General features: G+C 42.9%; 1 protein-coding gene across 1 annotated transcript in view; it reads left to right on the forward strand.

Annotated features, from left to right (window-relative positions):
• The window catches only part of GRIN2A (glutamate ionotropic receptor NMDA type subunit 2A), a 189892-nt gene that overhangs the window by 23347 nt on the left and 149858 nt on the right, over positions 1 to 16687 (forward strand). The window contains exon 2 of the mRNA XM_059484215.1: positions 11211 to 11633. Within this exon, the coding sequence (XP_059340198.1) occupies positions 11211 to 11633 (423 nt within the window). The remainder of the gene's footprint in view (positions 1 to 11210; positions 11634 to 16687) is intronic.

Here is a 16687-nt window from a genome sequence, read left to right on the forward strand (position 1 = left end):
TTAACTCAGCAGTTAATTGAACTTCAGGGAGTAAAATACACTTTTATTTACTAAACTGCTGTTGTGCTGACATTGGACCTGCCAATGCTCCACTGCATTGAGTTAACAATTCAGAGATAAAATATAGGTGTAGATCAAGGTAACATGCAGATTATCTCAAAGCTTCTAAGAGAAATATGGAGGCTTAACACGTGTTGAAAGTATCAAACCTTCCTGGCCCTAGTCTGGTTGGTTGGATAAAAGAAAAATTATCAAAGTTACCCAACAATCTTGCCTGATGTGATGCAGTATATTTAGGGTATATATATATCACCCTGTGTGCATGACAAGATAGATTTTGACATAGTACAGTTTTTTATATACATAATTTGGGTGATCTCTTAAGGAATAGAAGTCTTTATCATTCAGAGGATAGCTGGGTGTTTTTTTCTTCAGAATATGCCCCACTAAGATTCCTGGAGGGCATTTCTCTTGGGGGGTCTCTTCAGTAACCCTGAAGTTGGAACTGCCTGTGTAAGTGTTGATGGTGATGTTTTATTGACTCTAAATAAGAACTGGCCGTGATAAACAGCAAAGGATTGTCAGCATCAGGGAATTTTGCCCTTTTCAAATACCATAGTGTTTGTCAGGGCATGGAACTGGAGCAAGTTAAACCAATGTTCTAGATGAGTTAATATGAACATCTGTAAATGTTGTTTTGCAGCTGTGCATGCTGATAAAGGCTTGCAGAAGGTAAAGCACCAACAGAACCCCTATGAATTACAGGAAGATGTTTTCAAAATAATGAAGGGTTAAAATGACCTACTTAAACCCCACTCCATGCCTCCTGTCTGCAAACTGAGCCTAATCCTAGCTCAGAGCATTAAGATGTCCTGTCCCATCCCCAAAAATGGGATTGTTGAGAAAAAAAATTCACCTCTTTCAAACTTATAGCTTACTCCTGGAGTAAACAGCCAGTCTAGAAATTACTGTTATTAAAAAACATTTTGTTCAACTGGGATAAGAATGAAAGCTGAGAGTTCTGCAAAGAGTAAACACAGTATATTTTTCATTTTGTTTTTGAACCTTGAAGTGTTTGGGATGAAGAGCTCCTTCACCTGTGTTCAAGGATGAATCCTGATAACCAGCAGAGATGAAAAGTCAGCTGATAAAAAATATGGTGTTTCAAGTTTTCAGACTTGCATCAAGGAGAACTTGGAACCATGAAACAAATCTGTGAGCTAGTACAGCAGTGAGATCACTAAGGTTAAGTGGCTGTTTAACACTTGGGGTGAATATAAACCCAGTGTGTTTTGAAATTTTTAAAAGAATATAGATATTGTATTCAGTATCTGCTCCTTGGGATACTGCATAAGAAAATGCTGTTTGTCCTGCAAATACTAACAGTTTTTGGTTTTTGATAGGAGAGTCTGTGTAAAGGTGAAGGCAATACAAGGTAAAGAGATGGAGTAGCTCCTGAACCCTTGTCCAGTGTTGTGTACCTTGGAAGAGGGCACTGCTCCCCACTCAGCAAGGCAGTCTGAAAAGGAAGCCTTATCCTTTTGGTTATCTTCCATCATTTTAGCTTTCTGGCTAAAATCAAGAAAGCAAGAAATCTGTCTGATCTTTGCAGATGAAAGATAAGATCTGGCAGGCTTTAAACTGGAGCAATATTCTTGTTCCTACATATATCACAGTTATTTTGGAGTCTGTATGATAGAAAGGACTGGTGGGAACAGAAATAGTTGTGTGAGGGTAGATAGCACATAGCCGTCTGCCGAGTGAGATTGCAGTTAATTGGCTTATAAAAATTAAGCAATTATATTAATTCCAGAAAGTGGCTCTGAGACTGATTTTTTTTTTTCAATAAGTTGGTGAAATAACTTCAGGTGTTTATATTTTTTAGATGATTTGTATATATAATTGTTGCTTAAACACCCCTAATCCTGCATGTGTTTGAGTGTTGCTGAATGTTTGTGATGTATCTATATGGTCAGGTAAAACAAAACAGGATATTTATAGTTCTAAATATATACTTGAGCATATACTTGACTATCTCATGAGTTCCAGAAGTTTAATACTTGTGTTGATATATCAGATCTTGTTTAGCAGATGGTATTTAAAAAAAGGAATTGATAACAGTGCAAAAAAGATCATTAATGTAAGCATAGGTTTAATTTGGATCCATTTAAGTTGTTCTAATGAAGTCACATTTATGAAGTCATTCCAGTAACTCATAGAAGGTTCATTATTTGAAAAAATAACTTTTTTTTGCTTTTTGTTTCTTAATGGCTATTATAAAGCTCATCAGAGAGGATGCACTAACGTGCATAAAAATTTAAAATGCATTTAGGCATTTCTATTCAAATACCAAAACAACACAAATCTTAGTGCAAGTTACTTATGTCACTGAATGTGGGTGGAATTGTCTTGAATGTTGACCCAGCTTGGAAAGATGAGAGAGCAGCAATACTGCAAGCCAAGCCTGCAGTCAGCATCCTCCTCCCAGGAGTCACTGAGGCTCCCAACTATAGGATCCACTTAATCTCAGCCTCTGAACTCTAATTTTTTCTCAAAGAAAGTGTGAATATATCCTGTGTCACCTGGAGAACCAGGAGCTTCCCAGTCCTTGACCTTTCTTTGCAGAATTCATGCAGGAATTATTTTCTTTTGTCCCATTAGGATAGGAGAGGAAGGAAAACCAGGATTCTTGATAGTAACTTTTTTTGGGAAAAGACCTCTTTAAACCTGTATCTTTTCGCTGTAAAGAGACCACCACAAACAAAAGGTATGTCTCCTCCTAAGGATTAATTCCATGAGTAGCCTTGCAAGCAGACAAGACAGGAGACAATTCCTGTGTTTCTAGCAACCTGAAAAAAAAAAACCCCACTGAATCCAGTTATTTTAGGTTTCAGAGCTGCCCATCAGTCAGACAAGAGTTGAGGTAGGTGAAACTGCATTTGCTTTTCTTGGGAAGACATTTCAGAACTATGGTAATTGGATATGGATGTCAATTCCTAGAAATGTGGTCTCCTGGGTAGGCTAAGCCTGCATTTTAGGTAGGAGACAAATGTGCTTTAATATGTTATTTTATTTAAAAAGCCCCTTTGTCTTGCTCATTGTTTCCAACAGTGAAATTAAGTCAGAGTTTGAAAATACAGTCAAATGAAACTAATTAAATCTGCTAGTAATCACAGTTGTGATTATTATCACTGCAGCCTGGAATTCTCCTTGGGCAGGGAAAAACAAGGGGAATTCTTTCTACAGAAAGCTAAAAATGGGGTTCCTTTGGAGCAACAGCAGATAAAATGCAGGACCTAGAAGCACCATGGTAATTGCACTCTAAAGAAAGCTCATACTCAAGTGGCTCAATAGCATTCCTGTACATGAACAAAAGCCATGTAGCCTGTGTGGCAGAAATAGGTGACAGAAGGCTCTGACTCATCATGTGGAACTGTAATTTAAGTTCAAGGGGGATTTTTCTATCTTGGATCTATTCCTACTGGCTCAGATGTCTCATAAGCCTTTAGCACCTAGTTTTAATAGAGCCAGTGCCTGCAATTGAGAGATGGGTTGGATGCAGGGAGCAAAATACTACTCATCTTAAAAATATCTTCCAGCTAGAGCTGAGGTAACTTTGTGCTGATAAGAAGCTTCCACTGACCTTTACTAAATTTGTTTTTCTAGATTTAGAAAAGTCTCAACTCCCTAAGAATTTGCTTAGTGAAGCACTGAGAAGCAGATGCAGTGTAGGCATCTTGGTGCTTCCCACTCAGTACAAATTTCTTTTAGCAAACAAGTTTCTGCCAATGAACAATGTGTGAGGGGTCACTGCTGGCTCTTATCATTCTTAAGTAGTAATTTTTTTATGTTAAAACAAATTTTATATAAAATAACATGATATTCCATGAAATTTTGTTTTACAAGTAGTGCTAATATTGGTGAAGACAAGTAGCTCCCCTCTCTTTAAGATTCATAGGGTATTTTTCTAATTATTTTCAAACTTTACAATTCTGTCCAGCCCCTTTAATACCTAATACATGAGTATTGTTTGATCAAAAGATCAAAACTATAGTAATCTCTAACTTCAACCAATTTTTGGTAAAGATCTGAAAAATATACATCAGCTATATATACAGGGGCCTTTTTAGGTATGCAAAATCTTGAAAAAGGTAGATAAAGGCAGAGCATCTCAAATGTGGGAGCACATAGGATGTTCCAAGTGAGGCAAGAGCAAAACTGCTGCTGTCATTATACCATTCCAGAATCTGAGCATCCTTCAGGCAGGCTAACACAATGCAGTGACTGCTTGGCTTTGGGGCTCATCATGCTGTCCCCAACAGGTACATGAGGCAGATTTGTGGGGCTCGGGGTGACTGAAGAGGAGGCTTCAAATGGTATTTTAAAAAATTCTGCTTTATAAAGGCTTACTGCTTTAGTGACCAAATTGACTGAGGGTTAGGAGATCATATTTTGGTCCTAAATAAATAGTGGCAATTTTTGACTGTTCCTTTACTGCTCTAGGCACTGATGAATAAGCTGTACTGGCCATGCAGTGGTCAGGTGTTTCCTTGGGTGTTCCAGGAAGATTTTATTAGAAAATATACTAATATTTCCCAATTTCTGATAGGGGAGTGCAGCGAGGGAAGAAGAGAAGCAGTGTTAAACTAGTATTTACCTGCTCCAGTTCCCTGAAGCCCAGGCCTTGTGCAGGCAGTTCAGTGTGTGATGGGATTGGTACTGACGCAGTCTGCACAGGACTGCACTGCTGTGACACAGATCTTTGTTAACGGAGCTGCCTTAATTAAAAACAGAGTTCATTATGGAATTCTGTTTTGACCCTCAGAGTTAGATTTGAATATAAAAGAATTCCTCTTGGGAGCTGCATAGAAGAGTTTGGAAATACATCTGAAATGGGAAATTGATTACAAAAGAGGCAGAGACCCAATGCTGGTGAATCCTGAATAGCTCTGATAGAGTGAGGTGGAAAGGACCAGTTCTGGCTGAGCAGTCCCTGGGGTGTTCCCTCCTTGCTGGGGCTGTTTCCAGAGAAGCTGAAGTGCTGTAACAGCCCCAAGCTCCACTCAGTGATGCTGCATCCTCTTTTTTTCCATAGCAGCTAGCTCATGTCCTCTGCACAACTGAGAGTAGCTCAAGGCCATCATTTCATGCATGACTTGGTAAATTGTGCAAGAAAGAGCACTGCCAAATGAGGAGCTATGCCAGTTTTCAATAAGAGGGCCATCTGTGGCAAAAGGTTTTAGCAAGTTTGAAAACAATTGAGTTCTTTCCCATTTTTACTTTGATTTCATTTAGCATGTAAGTAACTTTGCAGCCTCCCAAGAGAAATTTATGTTACTGTACCCTTGTTTGCTCTGCATTAAGTTGTTCTTGAGTCAAATGGTTCCATTTCAGACCTGATCCTGTGTGGTACTGAAAAATGATTTTGCATCAATGTGACTTTTGATTCCTGTTGGACACATTTGTCAGGGTAGGTGAAATTCAGATATTTGTGAAAGATAATAAGCATGTAAATAAATTCTTAGTAGTTACAGCAAAAGTAACTAAATGTAAAAGTAGTTTATTGCTGGAATTACAGCATTTTTAAATTTGGAAAGAATTCCAAGTAAGCTTCTCTCCCTTAACCCAGCCTGTAATATCTCCTTACTACTTTGTTTAATGAAATTTAAGAAATTGTTGCAATGGAGTTTTCATGTAGCAAGGATTATTGAGGAAATCTGCCATTTGTTTGAGATCTCTCAAATTGTCTTAAACTCTTGCAAAGAAGACTGTAAATACTACCTCTATTGATGGTAGAGGGGCAATAATGGGACCTCTAATACAGTATTTTTTAAACTATTTTTGGTGTAATTTAATGAGAAGAGTTTTGGTTTTTTAAAGAACATGATTATACTTAGCTTACTTAACTGCACTATCTAAAAGCAAGAGGAAAATTGGAGTTGTTTTCTGTAACCTGGAGGTTTAATTTGACTTTCAGCTGTCTAACATTCTGAGGTTAAGCACCTTTCAGCTGATAGAGTAAAGCAAATTAGAGAGCAAGTTAGTGTCACTCACAGAGACAGAAATCTGCTGTGGAAACATTGCCTGTACCTCGCAATTTGGCTGCTTGTTTCTGTTGGCAAGTGCTCTCTGCAACAGGTCATGAACAGAAAGAGGAAACCTTTCTGTAATTTGATGTTATTTTAGAAGGGACGGAGTATGAAGAAAGTTCCTGACCTTTAAATATATGTTTACACAGGATACAGGCCTGTAGGGAAACTTCAGGTGGGAAATATCCTCAGAATGCACGATTCCAAACTTGTTAAACTTGTGTTGTAGCTGCTTTTAGAAAAGTGCAGAGCTGCCCATGTGGAGCAGGCAATCATTTAAGGGTGAATCCACCTGCCTCCCAGAATAAGTGCTGTCCATGAAGATGCTCAGAGCAGGGGTGTTAGTGTTTGCTACAGTGCTTTTGAAGTAAGTGTTCCCTTACACAAAATTTACAGGGGTTAGACACTTAAATGCAGCTTTGTTTTCTTGTTTCTGCTGAGTGAAATTGATGACTTGTCATGTTTGCAGCTCTTTAAATTAACTGTGCAAATATACCTAGAGATGGAATGCGAATATCTATTAAAGCAGTAGACTTAATTTTGCAGCATTTGCTCAATTCTGTAGGCAGTAATCTGCTTGAATTTGGTGAAGCTTTTGGGAAGACTGCGTATGTATTGCCAAGATTAATCCCACTGTGTTTGCACAAAATTTTAATATGCGATATTCTAATTCTAATTTGTAAATTTTGACTGTTTATAGCATGATATTTCACAAAATTTTATGAGAGTAATTGAGGAAAAATATTTGGAAATAATGCTAAACTATTTCTAAATTTGGGTTAATAAAAATCATATAGCTCTGAAGTTAGAAAATGTGGGTATTTCTTGTATTGGTCTTTCACACCATTAGAGTCAGTGTATTGTACACTTGTTTACTAAGCATTTCCCAAAAACATATTCTAAACATAGGCTAATGTTAGTGCTGCAATTTTTCACCATTTTGAATTTCACTTGTATTTGTGGATTTTGAATCTGTTTTTGCTGCTGTTCCAGTAAATCTCCTGAATGATAACACTGAAATAACCCTTACACAAGGATGGAACTGCAACCTCATCTCCAGTAACCGTGACAACATCACTATAATATTTACAGGGGGAAAATGTTCATCCAGGGTGAAATGCAGAGATGCATTAAGACATCAAACATTTAAAAAAAAGGGTGGCAGCTGAAACTGCTTAATTGCTTTGCTTAGAAAGACTAATGTAATGTCTGAGGAAGCAATCCCTAAATAAGTTAGGAGGTGAGATCTTTCAAAGGAGGAAAAAACCCAGGCATAGACCTATCAGGGAATTCAATGATGAGACTGTCAAGAGCAGTAAAGCTGATGTGTTGTTAAATGTCTTTGGGAGAGATTTCTTGGTGTTCTGTGTCTTAATGTAGGGAAAAGCCAACTTCAGAGGGTGAACATTTGGCATTTTCCTATTTGAACCCAAAAGTTTCCTCTGGCACAGGAGTGGGGGGTCTGTCAAAACGTGTGACTTTGCCTTACTCTGAAGTCTTCAGTGTGGGAATGAGCATGCCTGTAAAGGATGGAGCATGGAGGAGGCCATCCCTCTGTGGTACTCTAGCTGGCACATTCATTTGTGCTAAACCAAATAAGTTGTGGCAGCTGGAGCAGGATGGTGGAAAGGAAAAAGCAGGAGAGCAGTGGAGTGAGGAAGAAGGCAGAGCAGTGTGTGGTGGAGGGAGGTTGAGGTGGGCTGTGGGGTGGGCAGGGAGGCAGGAATTGCTCTAAGGCCGGGGGGGGCTGTGAGAGGGGAATGGGAGATGGGGAAGCAGGCTCCAGGCTCTGAAATGGGGGATGTGGGAAGGAGGATGGAGCAGCAGGGATGCGCAGATGGAGCTAACTTCTACAGAGCTTTTTTGTGATGTTTGCCTGCTGTCTGGAGCTTTTAGGGCTGCTTTTAGTGTGTAAGCTGCTGCTGCACATTGATTCCCCCGAGCCCCACGGCAGGGATTTCTGCTTGACAGCCCCTGCACCAAGGGAAAGGAGAACACTGGGGTTTCCCGGGCTACCAACCTTTGGCCGGGGGATGCTACCGCGGGGAGAGCGCTGGAGTTTGCCGCTCCTGCGCCCCAAACCCGGCGTTCTCGCCGTTCCCCCAGATCTGACACCCCCTCCCCCGATTGCCTGCGTCTGACTCATTCGCTGGTGCTTGTGCAAGCAGAGCGGGGCGGGGGGTGGGGTGGGGGAGAAGCCTTCAAAGTATCCAGAGCGGCTGCTCCGGCTGTGGCAGGGCGGCCGTGAGCTGCGCCCTGCAAGGGCGGCCGTGCCGGGGGCGGCGGAGCGGAGCGCGCCCGCAGCGCCGCGCAGGCGGCCCCGGGTGGAGCCGCCGCACCTCCCGGAGCCCGGGCAGTGCCCGCCGCGTCCAGGGAGCGACAGCAGCTCCGTGCCCGCCGTCCTGGGGAGCTGCTGCGGCAATATCGCCGTTTAAAAAAAGGGAAGAGAGGAAAAAAAAAAAAGGAAGATGCTTAAATGCCTCTTGCCAAAAGTAAAGAGCGAATCTCAGTTGCAATGGCTCTGCTAAAACTTGATCATGCGGGATTTCAAGCGATAAAGAGCTGCCGGGCTGCTATTTACTGCGGCGGGAACAAGTTGCAGGATGAAATCCGGGCGTTAAGGGACCTGTTTTCCACTTCGCTGTTTGCAAAGGAATCTACTGAAATGACTTTGAGGATCTTTAAACTGGAACTATGTGGAGGGAGAATGCAGTAAGTAGCGCTGGTGGGGAGCGCGGATCGCGCCCAGCTCGGGGCAGGGGCGCAGGGCTCGGGCTCTCGGTGCCGGCTCCGAGTTCCCCGGCAGCGCCGAGGGCCGGGCAGGGAGCGCCGGCTGCTTTGCCTGGCGAGCCAGCGTCCTACATAGAGCTGGGGGTGCTTGAAGAACTGCCTTCATGCATATTTACTGGTTATGAATGAAAAAAACCGGAGCATTCGAGCTTTCCGTGGCGGGCTCTGCTTTAGTGTCCCTCTGGGGTTGTTTATGGTAAATTGGGAATGAAGCGGTTCTGATCCAGGAGAGTTTTATCCCACACCGCTTTAGCTGTGCTCCGGGTTATGCTCGTTCTGAACCTGCCAAGAAAACTCCTGCCCTTGCTCATGTTAATTAGCTTGCTTCTAGCTGCGCTTTCCAGGTTGGATGTCTCTTGCCTTAGCGCTCAAACCCGTCCATCTCACTTGGAAGCACACGGGCAGTTGGGAGCTCAGGATTTTCCTGACCTGGATAAGATGAGGGACGTATCCCGGACGGCTGAGGGCTCACGGAGCTGCTTTTAGCAAAGAGCTGAAATCTAAGTGAAGGGGGGTAACTTTTGATTGTAGTCACTTTATTTCCGCTCACATACCACATGCGATCGAAGTATATATATATTTCTTTTTCTCCTGTCAAATCTGCAACATGACTAACGGCTTCTCCTCGTCTCCTCTTGTCCCCCCGCTGTCCCGTCCCATTCTCCCCGTGTCCAGCCCCCCCTTGCCTGTCTCCCTGTCCACGTAGCTGCCCTCCCGGGATGCCATGTCGCTCGCAGGCTGCGGCGGGGATCACGCGTGCGGCCAGCGGCGCGGAGGCCAGCCCTGAGCCCGGGCAGCGAGGGGCGCGACATGCCCGCGGTCGCGACATGTCCTGCAGCGACACCGACAGCAGCACCGGCACCTCCGGCAGCCGCCGCCGCTCCGTCTCCTGAGGCGCTGGGTACGTGCGGCCCGCGCCCGCACGGGGGCGCCCTCGCAACGCGGCCTGGCCGTCCGTGCGCGCTCCCGGCACCAGCGAGCCGTGCCCGAGGGGGACTCGGAACGGGGGGATCGGAGCGCTCGGAACGGCGGGTTCGGGGGGCCCCGAGCGTTCCTCGGGCTCGGGGGGAAGCCGGGGCAGTTCGGTGTGCTGTCCCACCGCGCTCCGTGTGGCGGGGCCGGCGGGAGCCCGGCCCGCAGTGAATGTGCAGCGCTGATGCGCGGTTGGATGCTCTGTGGAGTGCCCCGAAAGGAGGTGGCTATGCTGCAAGCCCCTGTCTGGCTGTGTGTGTGTCAGCAGCAGGCGGCTGTGGCTGAGGATGGGGATAGGGCTGGCGGGATGAGAGGGGAGATGTGGAAAATGCCACCCCTGATTGGACAGCCCCGCTTGTGTGCTCTGCGTGACGCTCCGCAACAAGCTTGGCTTGATGTGGCACAGGGACTCCCTTCCTGCAGCTAGCGGAGAGCCAGTGTGGGGGTGGAAATCCCCCGGGGCACAGAAACGGGGAGATCTTGCAGAGTCAGACCTGCTCTCCTTCTCCCTCCTTCAGATAGCTCAGATCCCTTCTGTGGCTCATCTCTCTCCCCATCCTACTCCGTCTATATTCAGCCCCCTACAGAGACTCAGTGAAGACGTGAGGTAACCGGTGCAGTGATGCTCATTTATGGAATACCCTCCCCTTCAACACTAGGGACAACTTTGTGTCCGAGATCAGCAGTTCTGAGATGCTCAAGTTCTGAATGCTGCATGAGAGGACAGAGAAGAATTAAGATAGAATATTGTGCTTTTGAATCTGTTCCAGAAATGCAGTAGGATTCCTTAAGCAGCGGCTGCCTAGGGGGGATCCTCAGAAATAAAACAGCATGAGTTTGGGATGCTGTGAGATGTATGGAGTATGTGAACTGGGGTTTCCAGCAGACCTTTGGCTCACTTCTCTCATTTTGGGCTAAAATACCTCTCTCTGATAGACCGTGACTAAAGTTTAAATAGATGGCCAGGATGAAGGAAAATATTCTGGATGGAAAAAGATTGCTTTTACCTATTTTAGCACAGCAAGGTTAAAGAGAAGGATGAGAATGTCTTTTTTAAAAATTATGTCAGTCATTTTAATTTTGTTGGCTATCCAGGAAGAATTTTAATGGGTCTTTTCTCTGAACTTCTGCTACAGTTTTTGCCTTGCTCGTGGAAGGCCAGCTGTAATACTGTCATCAAGCCAAGTTTGTGATAGGATATAAGAGGCTTGACTTGGAACTAAGGTGAAGGATGCATTATAAAAAGCTGCTAAAGTTTGCATTATGCCCAGAAGCTTTCTGTTTAAAACTTTCTTTGAAGATATGCAGTATATATATATTTCTCTACTTTCTTCTTATGCATTGTGATCGCTTTTACAGGGGATAAAGCTGGCAAAGATGAGGAAAATTGGCTGTGCTCTCCTGGTACTCCAAGCTCTTCTGGCACCTTTGGATCTTGTTCGTGGAGCAGAGAAAAATTACCCCATCCTGAACATTGCAGTGATTCTGGGAAGGACCAAGCACATAACAGAGAGAGATATCAGAGCTCTCTGGACCAGGGAAATGTCAGCAGACCTGACTGTTGATATCAATGTCGTGACTCTTCTTGTGAACCAGACTGACCCTAAGAGCATCATAACACATGTTTGTGACTTGATGTCAGGCACCAAGATCCATGGAGTGGTTTTTGGAGATGACACTGATCAGGAGGCAGTAGCTCAGATTTTGGATTTTATTTCATCTCAGACTTCTATTCCAATTCTTGGAATTCATGGTGGGGCCTCCATGATAATGGCAGATAAGGTAGGAAAATTTATTAAGAGCTCTTGCTATTCTGATGTACTTCTGATTGTATTGGTGTCTATCATGAATAATTGCTACAAGCAAGTTTAAAAAAGATGTCCTTAATTGTCTCTCTGTACTTGAAAAAGTATTTATAATGGTGTCTTTGGCTCATCAAATATTCAGAAATATTTCAGGGTTCATGCCTGAAACTCAACTTTCTAACATTATCAAAGCAGCCCTAATGAGATATTACTCTCCAGCCCATGGAATGATGGTCAGTTAAAAAACTTCAATAGCTAATATGATCAATACATGTAAAAACAGCCTCCTAATAGTAGGATCATCAAATGATTTTGAGGATAAGCTGTAAAACTATAAGCAGATGTTCTGTGGTGCTTATGAGAAATAGCAAGGAATAGATGCACCTGAATGTATCTGGGTGCAACAGTAATAATAGGACAATAATAACCCAGACTTTAGTGGTCCACTACAGCATCTGAATTAAGTAGTTGTGCACACATGAACCACTGCATTCCATGAATTCATTGAATGAGGTTTTTGCTAAATGGATAGTTGTACTTTGCTGCTGTAGTTCATGAAAATCCAGTAAGGTCTGAAATCTGGAGGTAATGATAAATGGTCTTGTTGGAAAACATATTTTTATGTAATCTGTTGTGAGACTGGAAGAGCAAAAGTGACTCATGTCCTAAGTTCCTTAACGCTGTAAGGATTTTTAAGAGCTCTTTGCTGGCACTGCAGCATTGATTTTGAGGTGATCCCTGCTGCTCCTGAGACAGGCACTGAGTGCAGGGCTCAGCTCTGCCGGGGGCTCTGCCTCACTGGAACTCAGAGGAGCTCCCAGTGCGGTGTAAGAGAGGAGAGCTCAGAGAGAGTGCACATGTGCCAAGTCACTGGTTTGCCAGCACTTGAGCATCTTTAATGTGAATTCTAACTTATTTCCTGGTATTTCCATGCTTTAGGGTTCCTTATTCATTGAATATTATCTTTTCTTAAGAGTGACTTTTGAGTAGTAAAGGCTCTCTGAACACATCTGAAAAGGAAGTGGTCCAGATGTATTATTTTGTGAAGTTGGGGGGAAAAGAAGCAGGGTTAATTATGATTGAGGAATCAGCTTTGAACTTTGGAAACTTTTTACCTCTGGAATAGACTTTTTTCCTTTGGGATAAGAGGTCTGTTTCTCTTATTCTCTTATTTGAATAATGATCCTATAGAACTTGTCATACAATGGAGGACAATAAGTGCTGAATTATAGCAGGGATCCTATAACAATGGCTTTGACATCTTGATTTATACAGATAAATGGTATAAATTATCTGTATAAATTATCTGATAGCAGTCAATGCTGCTATCTCAAATGCAATCGCAGTGACCAAATTACAGAGGCAGTTATTTCATGTGCTTTTAAATTACAGTGCAGATTTACTTGTCTTTTAAAGCTGGGTTTATATGTATTTAGTGCTTCTATTTGATACATATTTCACTTAACTGTGTCTGCCAGTGTAAGAACACTTGATCTCAGCCAGGGCTAAGTGATGAAACACTGGAAGAAATTCTTACAGAATCATCTTCACTCTTGGTGGCAGATGCAGGATGTCACTGATACAGATTTATTTTTATGTAAGAGCCTCTAGAAAATGAAACAGTCTATTTTTCTGTCTCAGTAAATTACTACTATTTTCACTGTATGCTAATATTATCATTACTGTATCACTGCCATTTATTTTAAGGGTTATGAAAGTTTTATTAGCAAACTTTCCTGCTGAAATTTAGCTTCTAATATTTCCATTTGGGAAATCAAAATTGTCTTTTGTGTATTAAAACAATCTAACAGAGCAGTCTTCAGTAGCTTGAATTGGGTGAAGGAATTGTTTGTTCATGCAACTAATATTGCCTTAATTTTCAGCCTGACCTTTGCAATGTGCAGTGTCTTGCAGTGGGGTTTGGAACATCTCAGTAATGAGACTTGCAGGTGTCACTCAATTAACCATTCATTTAGGAATGAATTCCTTGGAGATGAAGTTGAAATTCACAGTGCTGTCATAAAGGCGGGGAGATGAAATCTGAGGGAGAAGGATTGGAAATATGTTTCAAGTCTCTGTCAGGATTTTAGCTGGCACGCAGAGGTGTTGGCTGACTTGTGAAGATTATTTTAAGTCTCCTGCTTTGTCTCATGCATTGAGATGCCTGGCTGTGCAAAAGGTGCTTGGTCCCACTCCTGCTTGTGGATGTAGTGCTCTGGCACTCTAATAAGGCCATTTCATTTATGTCCTTATCCTATGAGCTCTGTGCCAGGTTGTTATGTGATGCTGAACTCAACTAAACTGAGGGCACAGGAATGGGAACTCATTTATAATGCTCTATACTGCTGAAGACTTCACTGAATGACTCAGAGGAGATAAGCTACCATATTCTCTGTGGCTAATAAATATTATGTCAATGTGAATCTTGACTGAAGACCCATATCTGTAAAAAAAGAAAGCTGTTTTATATTTCCAAGAATGAGGTATGGCCATATTTGGAGTTTGCAGTGATTAATGCAGGACATAGAGCTTTTGAAGTGCTGTGTCCCTGTCTGAACATCTGGGGTGAGTGGTGTGTTGTCTAGACTGCCTCCTTTGCCAGCCCAGCTCTGCTTCAGTTTGCTCAGACTTTGCCTGCACCATCTGAGGAGGGATTTTGCATGATTCAGACATGGAAAATAGACAGGCATGTGAAGCCAACCAATCCAGAATGTTTTCTGAACTCATTGATCTCTTTTCACCTGATATCAACCCTACCAACAAACCAATGGGACACCTGGGGGTTTATGGCACTTACCTGCTCCTGATTGTGCTGCAGAGATGCCCTTTGGGCAGTGTCACAGCTGATTTTATCCCCTGCTCTTGGCAGGAGCTCTCCTGCCAATGAGCTGCTCCTTGGCTTTGGTCCCCAGTTCTGCCACGCACTTCAAACATATTCAGATGTGGGAGAGTCTGCTGAAACAAGATGAGAATTGTCTGGGGCATCTGTGCCAGCCTTCTGTGCATCAGCATCCCTTGGAGGATGCTGAAAACAGGCTGGCTGTTTATTCTTCTTGTATCTCTTGACATTTGAGACATCTCAACAAACATTGCTTAGGAACTGTTTTCTGACTTGAGCATTTTGTTTCAAACGTAGTTACCTTTGTTTCACCACATGCTATGATTATAACGGCAGTATTTGTGATACTTTTTTTTTAAAAACAGAACATGATGTGTAGCTCTGTGTCAATGCTAAAAGTCTTCTTCACATGTGGGAAAATTATCCCTACGTATTGTAAATATGTCCAGGAATATTTAGTGTCTTTGAAAGATACTGCTTTTGCTGATTGCAAACCTAAATGTTTCCAGAAGTCTTTCTAAAAGACATAATTTGAGGCATTTTCTTCTTGTGGAAGCACTCAAAAGTTATAACATAGTCAAGAAGTGTTAAGGGTGAGGGTAATTTTCCAGAAGGGTTATCACAAAGTGATACTTCTTGAAACAGATCTGGGAATGTTATGCAAAATAATTAACTGCTTTTCCAGAAGGTTAGTGCTATATATTATTGCAGAATGATTCTGTGAGAGCCCTGGAGGTTAGACAGGGTTGCTGGAGGTTGTCTAACCCAGCCCTTGCTCTCTGATGAGCTAATATTGAAATCAGATCATACAGTCAAGTTTTGAATATCTCCCTGGAAGTAGATACCACAGCCTCTCTGGGCAATCTGTTTCAGCAATTAACCTCTCTCACCATGCAAATATTTTCCTTTTATCTCATTAGAGTTTCCCTTGATACCACAGGCTTTTGTTCTTTTGCTGTGAATCTGAGTCCAGCTCTCAGTGCCATTGCCGGCTGCAGTTACAGCGCTCCTCACCTGTCGCTTTCCTGGGGAAAAGGTTCCTTCAGCCCTTGCACTTCGGGCGTCCTTGGATACATCGGTGTCTTGTGTGGGGAGACCCAGATAGGGCAGGGGGCTGCAGATGTGGCCCAGTGGGTGCTGCGGGGGGAGCAGTCCCTCCCTGGAGCAGCGGCTGCCGCAGCCAGGCTGGGCTGTGCCACCCAGAGGGAGCACTGCTGACTCACCTCCAGCCCATCCCCTGGGGCTCTGCCGGACACTTCATCAGCATCGCATCTAACTGCTAATAAGCACCGAGTGAAACTCTGCTTTGAAATCTTTCCTTCCTTTCGTGGTGATTTTTTAGGTACTTTAGTGAAACACTTGAAGATGTTTGCATTACTTGACATTTTCACCTCATTATAGGTATAGCTGGAATTGCTTTGTTTTAGCTCGTTTGAGAGGCACAAAACTGTGCTGCACTTGTGCAAACCAGAGCTCTAAGCAGCTGTGATCAGAGCCCCCCCAGACTCCTGGCTCTGGAGCATTTATGCTCCCATATCTGTATGTGACTTAGATGTTCAAGTTCCTCCACACATCCTCCAGCCTCTTTGCCAAATGTCTTCATGGCACAGGGATTCTCTAAAGGACCAAAAGAGGTTCAAAAGCCACACTTAACTCTTCTACTCTGTGTAAGTGTGCTTCAACTCCTAATGCTTTCAACCTTCTTTGATGGATAGCAGAGGGTTGTTGTATTTGTTTTTTATTGTAGAATCTTTTCTGGAGGTCATCCTACATGGAATGTGCTCATTAATTCATGTGTCTGCCATGTGCATACATAGATTTGTCTAGTCCGTTTAGTTGGCTTGTAAAAGCAGTTCTGTATTTCATTATAGAAAACTGTAAATTTAAGATTTTCTATAATAGCAACTTTTCATTTCCCCCTTGCTGATGGCTGATGTGTATGGCACTTTGTATCTGAGCATGATACTCACATTGGCTTTGTTACTGTTAGGAAGATTAAACCACAGGTTAATAATACTTTAGTGCAAAAATAGCTGTATTCATATAACTGCTGTTTCAGGTCTAGACATAGTAGCTTGCACTACTACATAGTCTGTTGCACACAATATTTCCAGCTTCTGACTCATTTAAAGAAGCAATTGAATTTGATTTTCTTCCTTTCTAGCTGTATGAAGGTCCCTATGGGAGGAATA

The sequence above is a fragment of the Ammospiza nelsoni genome, chromosome 17 (assembly GCF_027579445.1).
Source record: "Ammospiza nelsoni isolate bAmmNel1 chromosome 17, bAmmNel1.pri, whole genome shotgun sequence".
Classification (NCBI taxonomy): Eukaryota; Metazoa; Chordata; class Aves; order Passeriformes; family Passerellidae; genus Ammospiza; species Ammospiza nelsoni.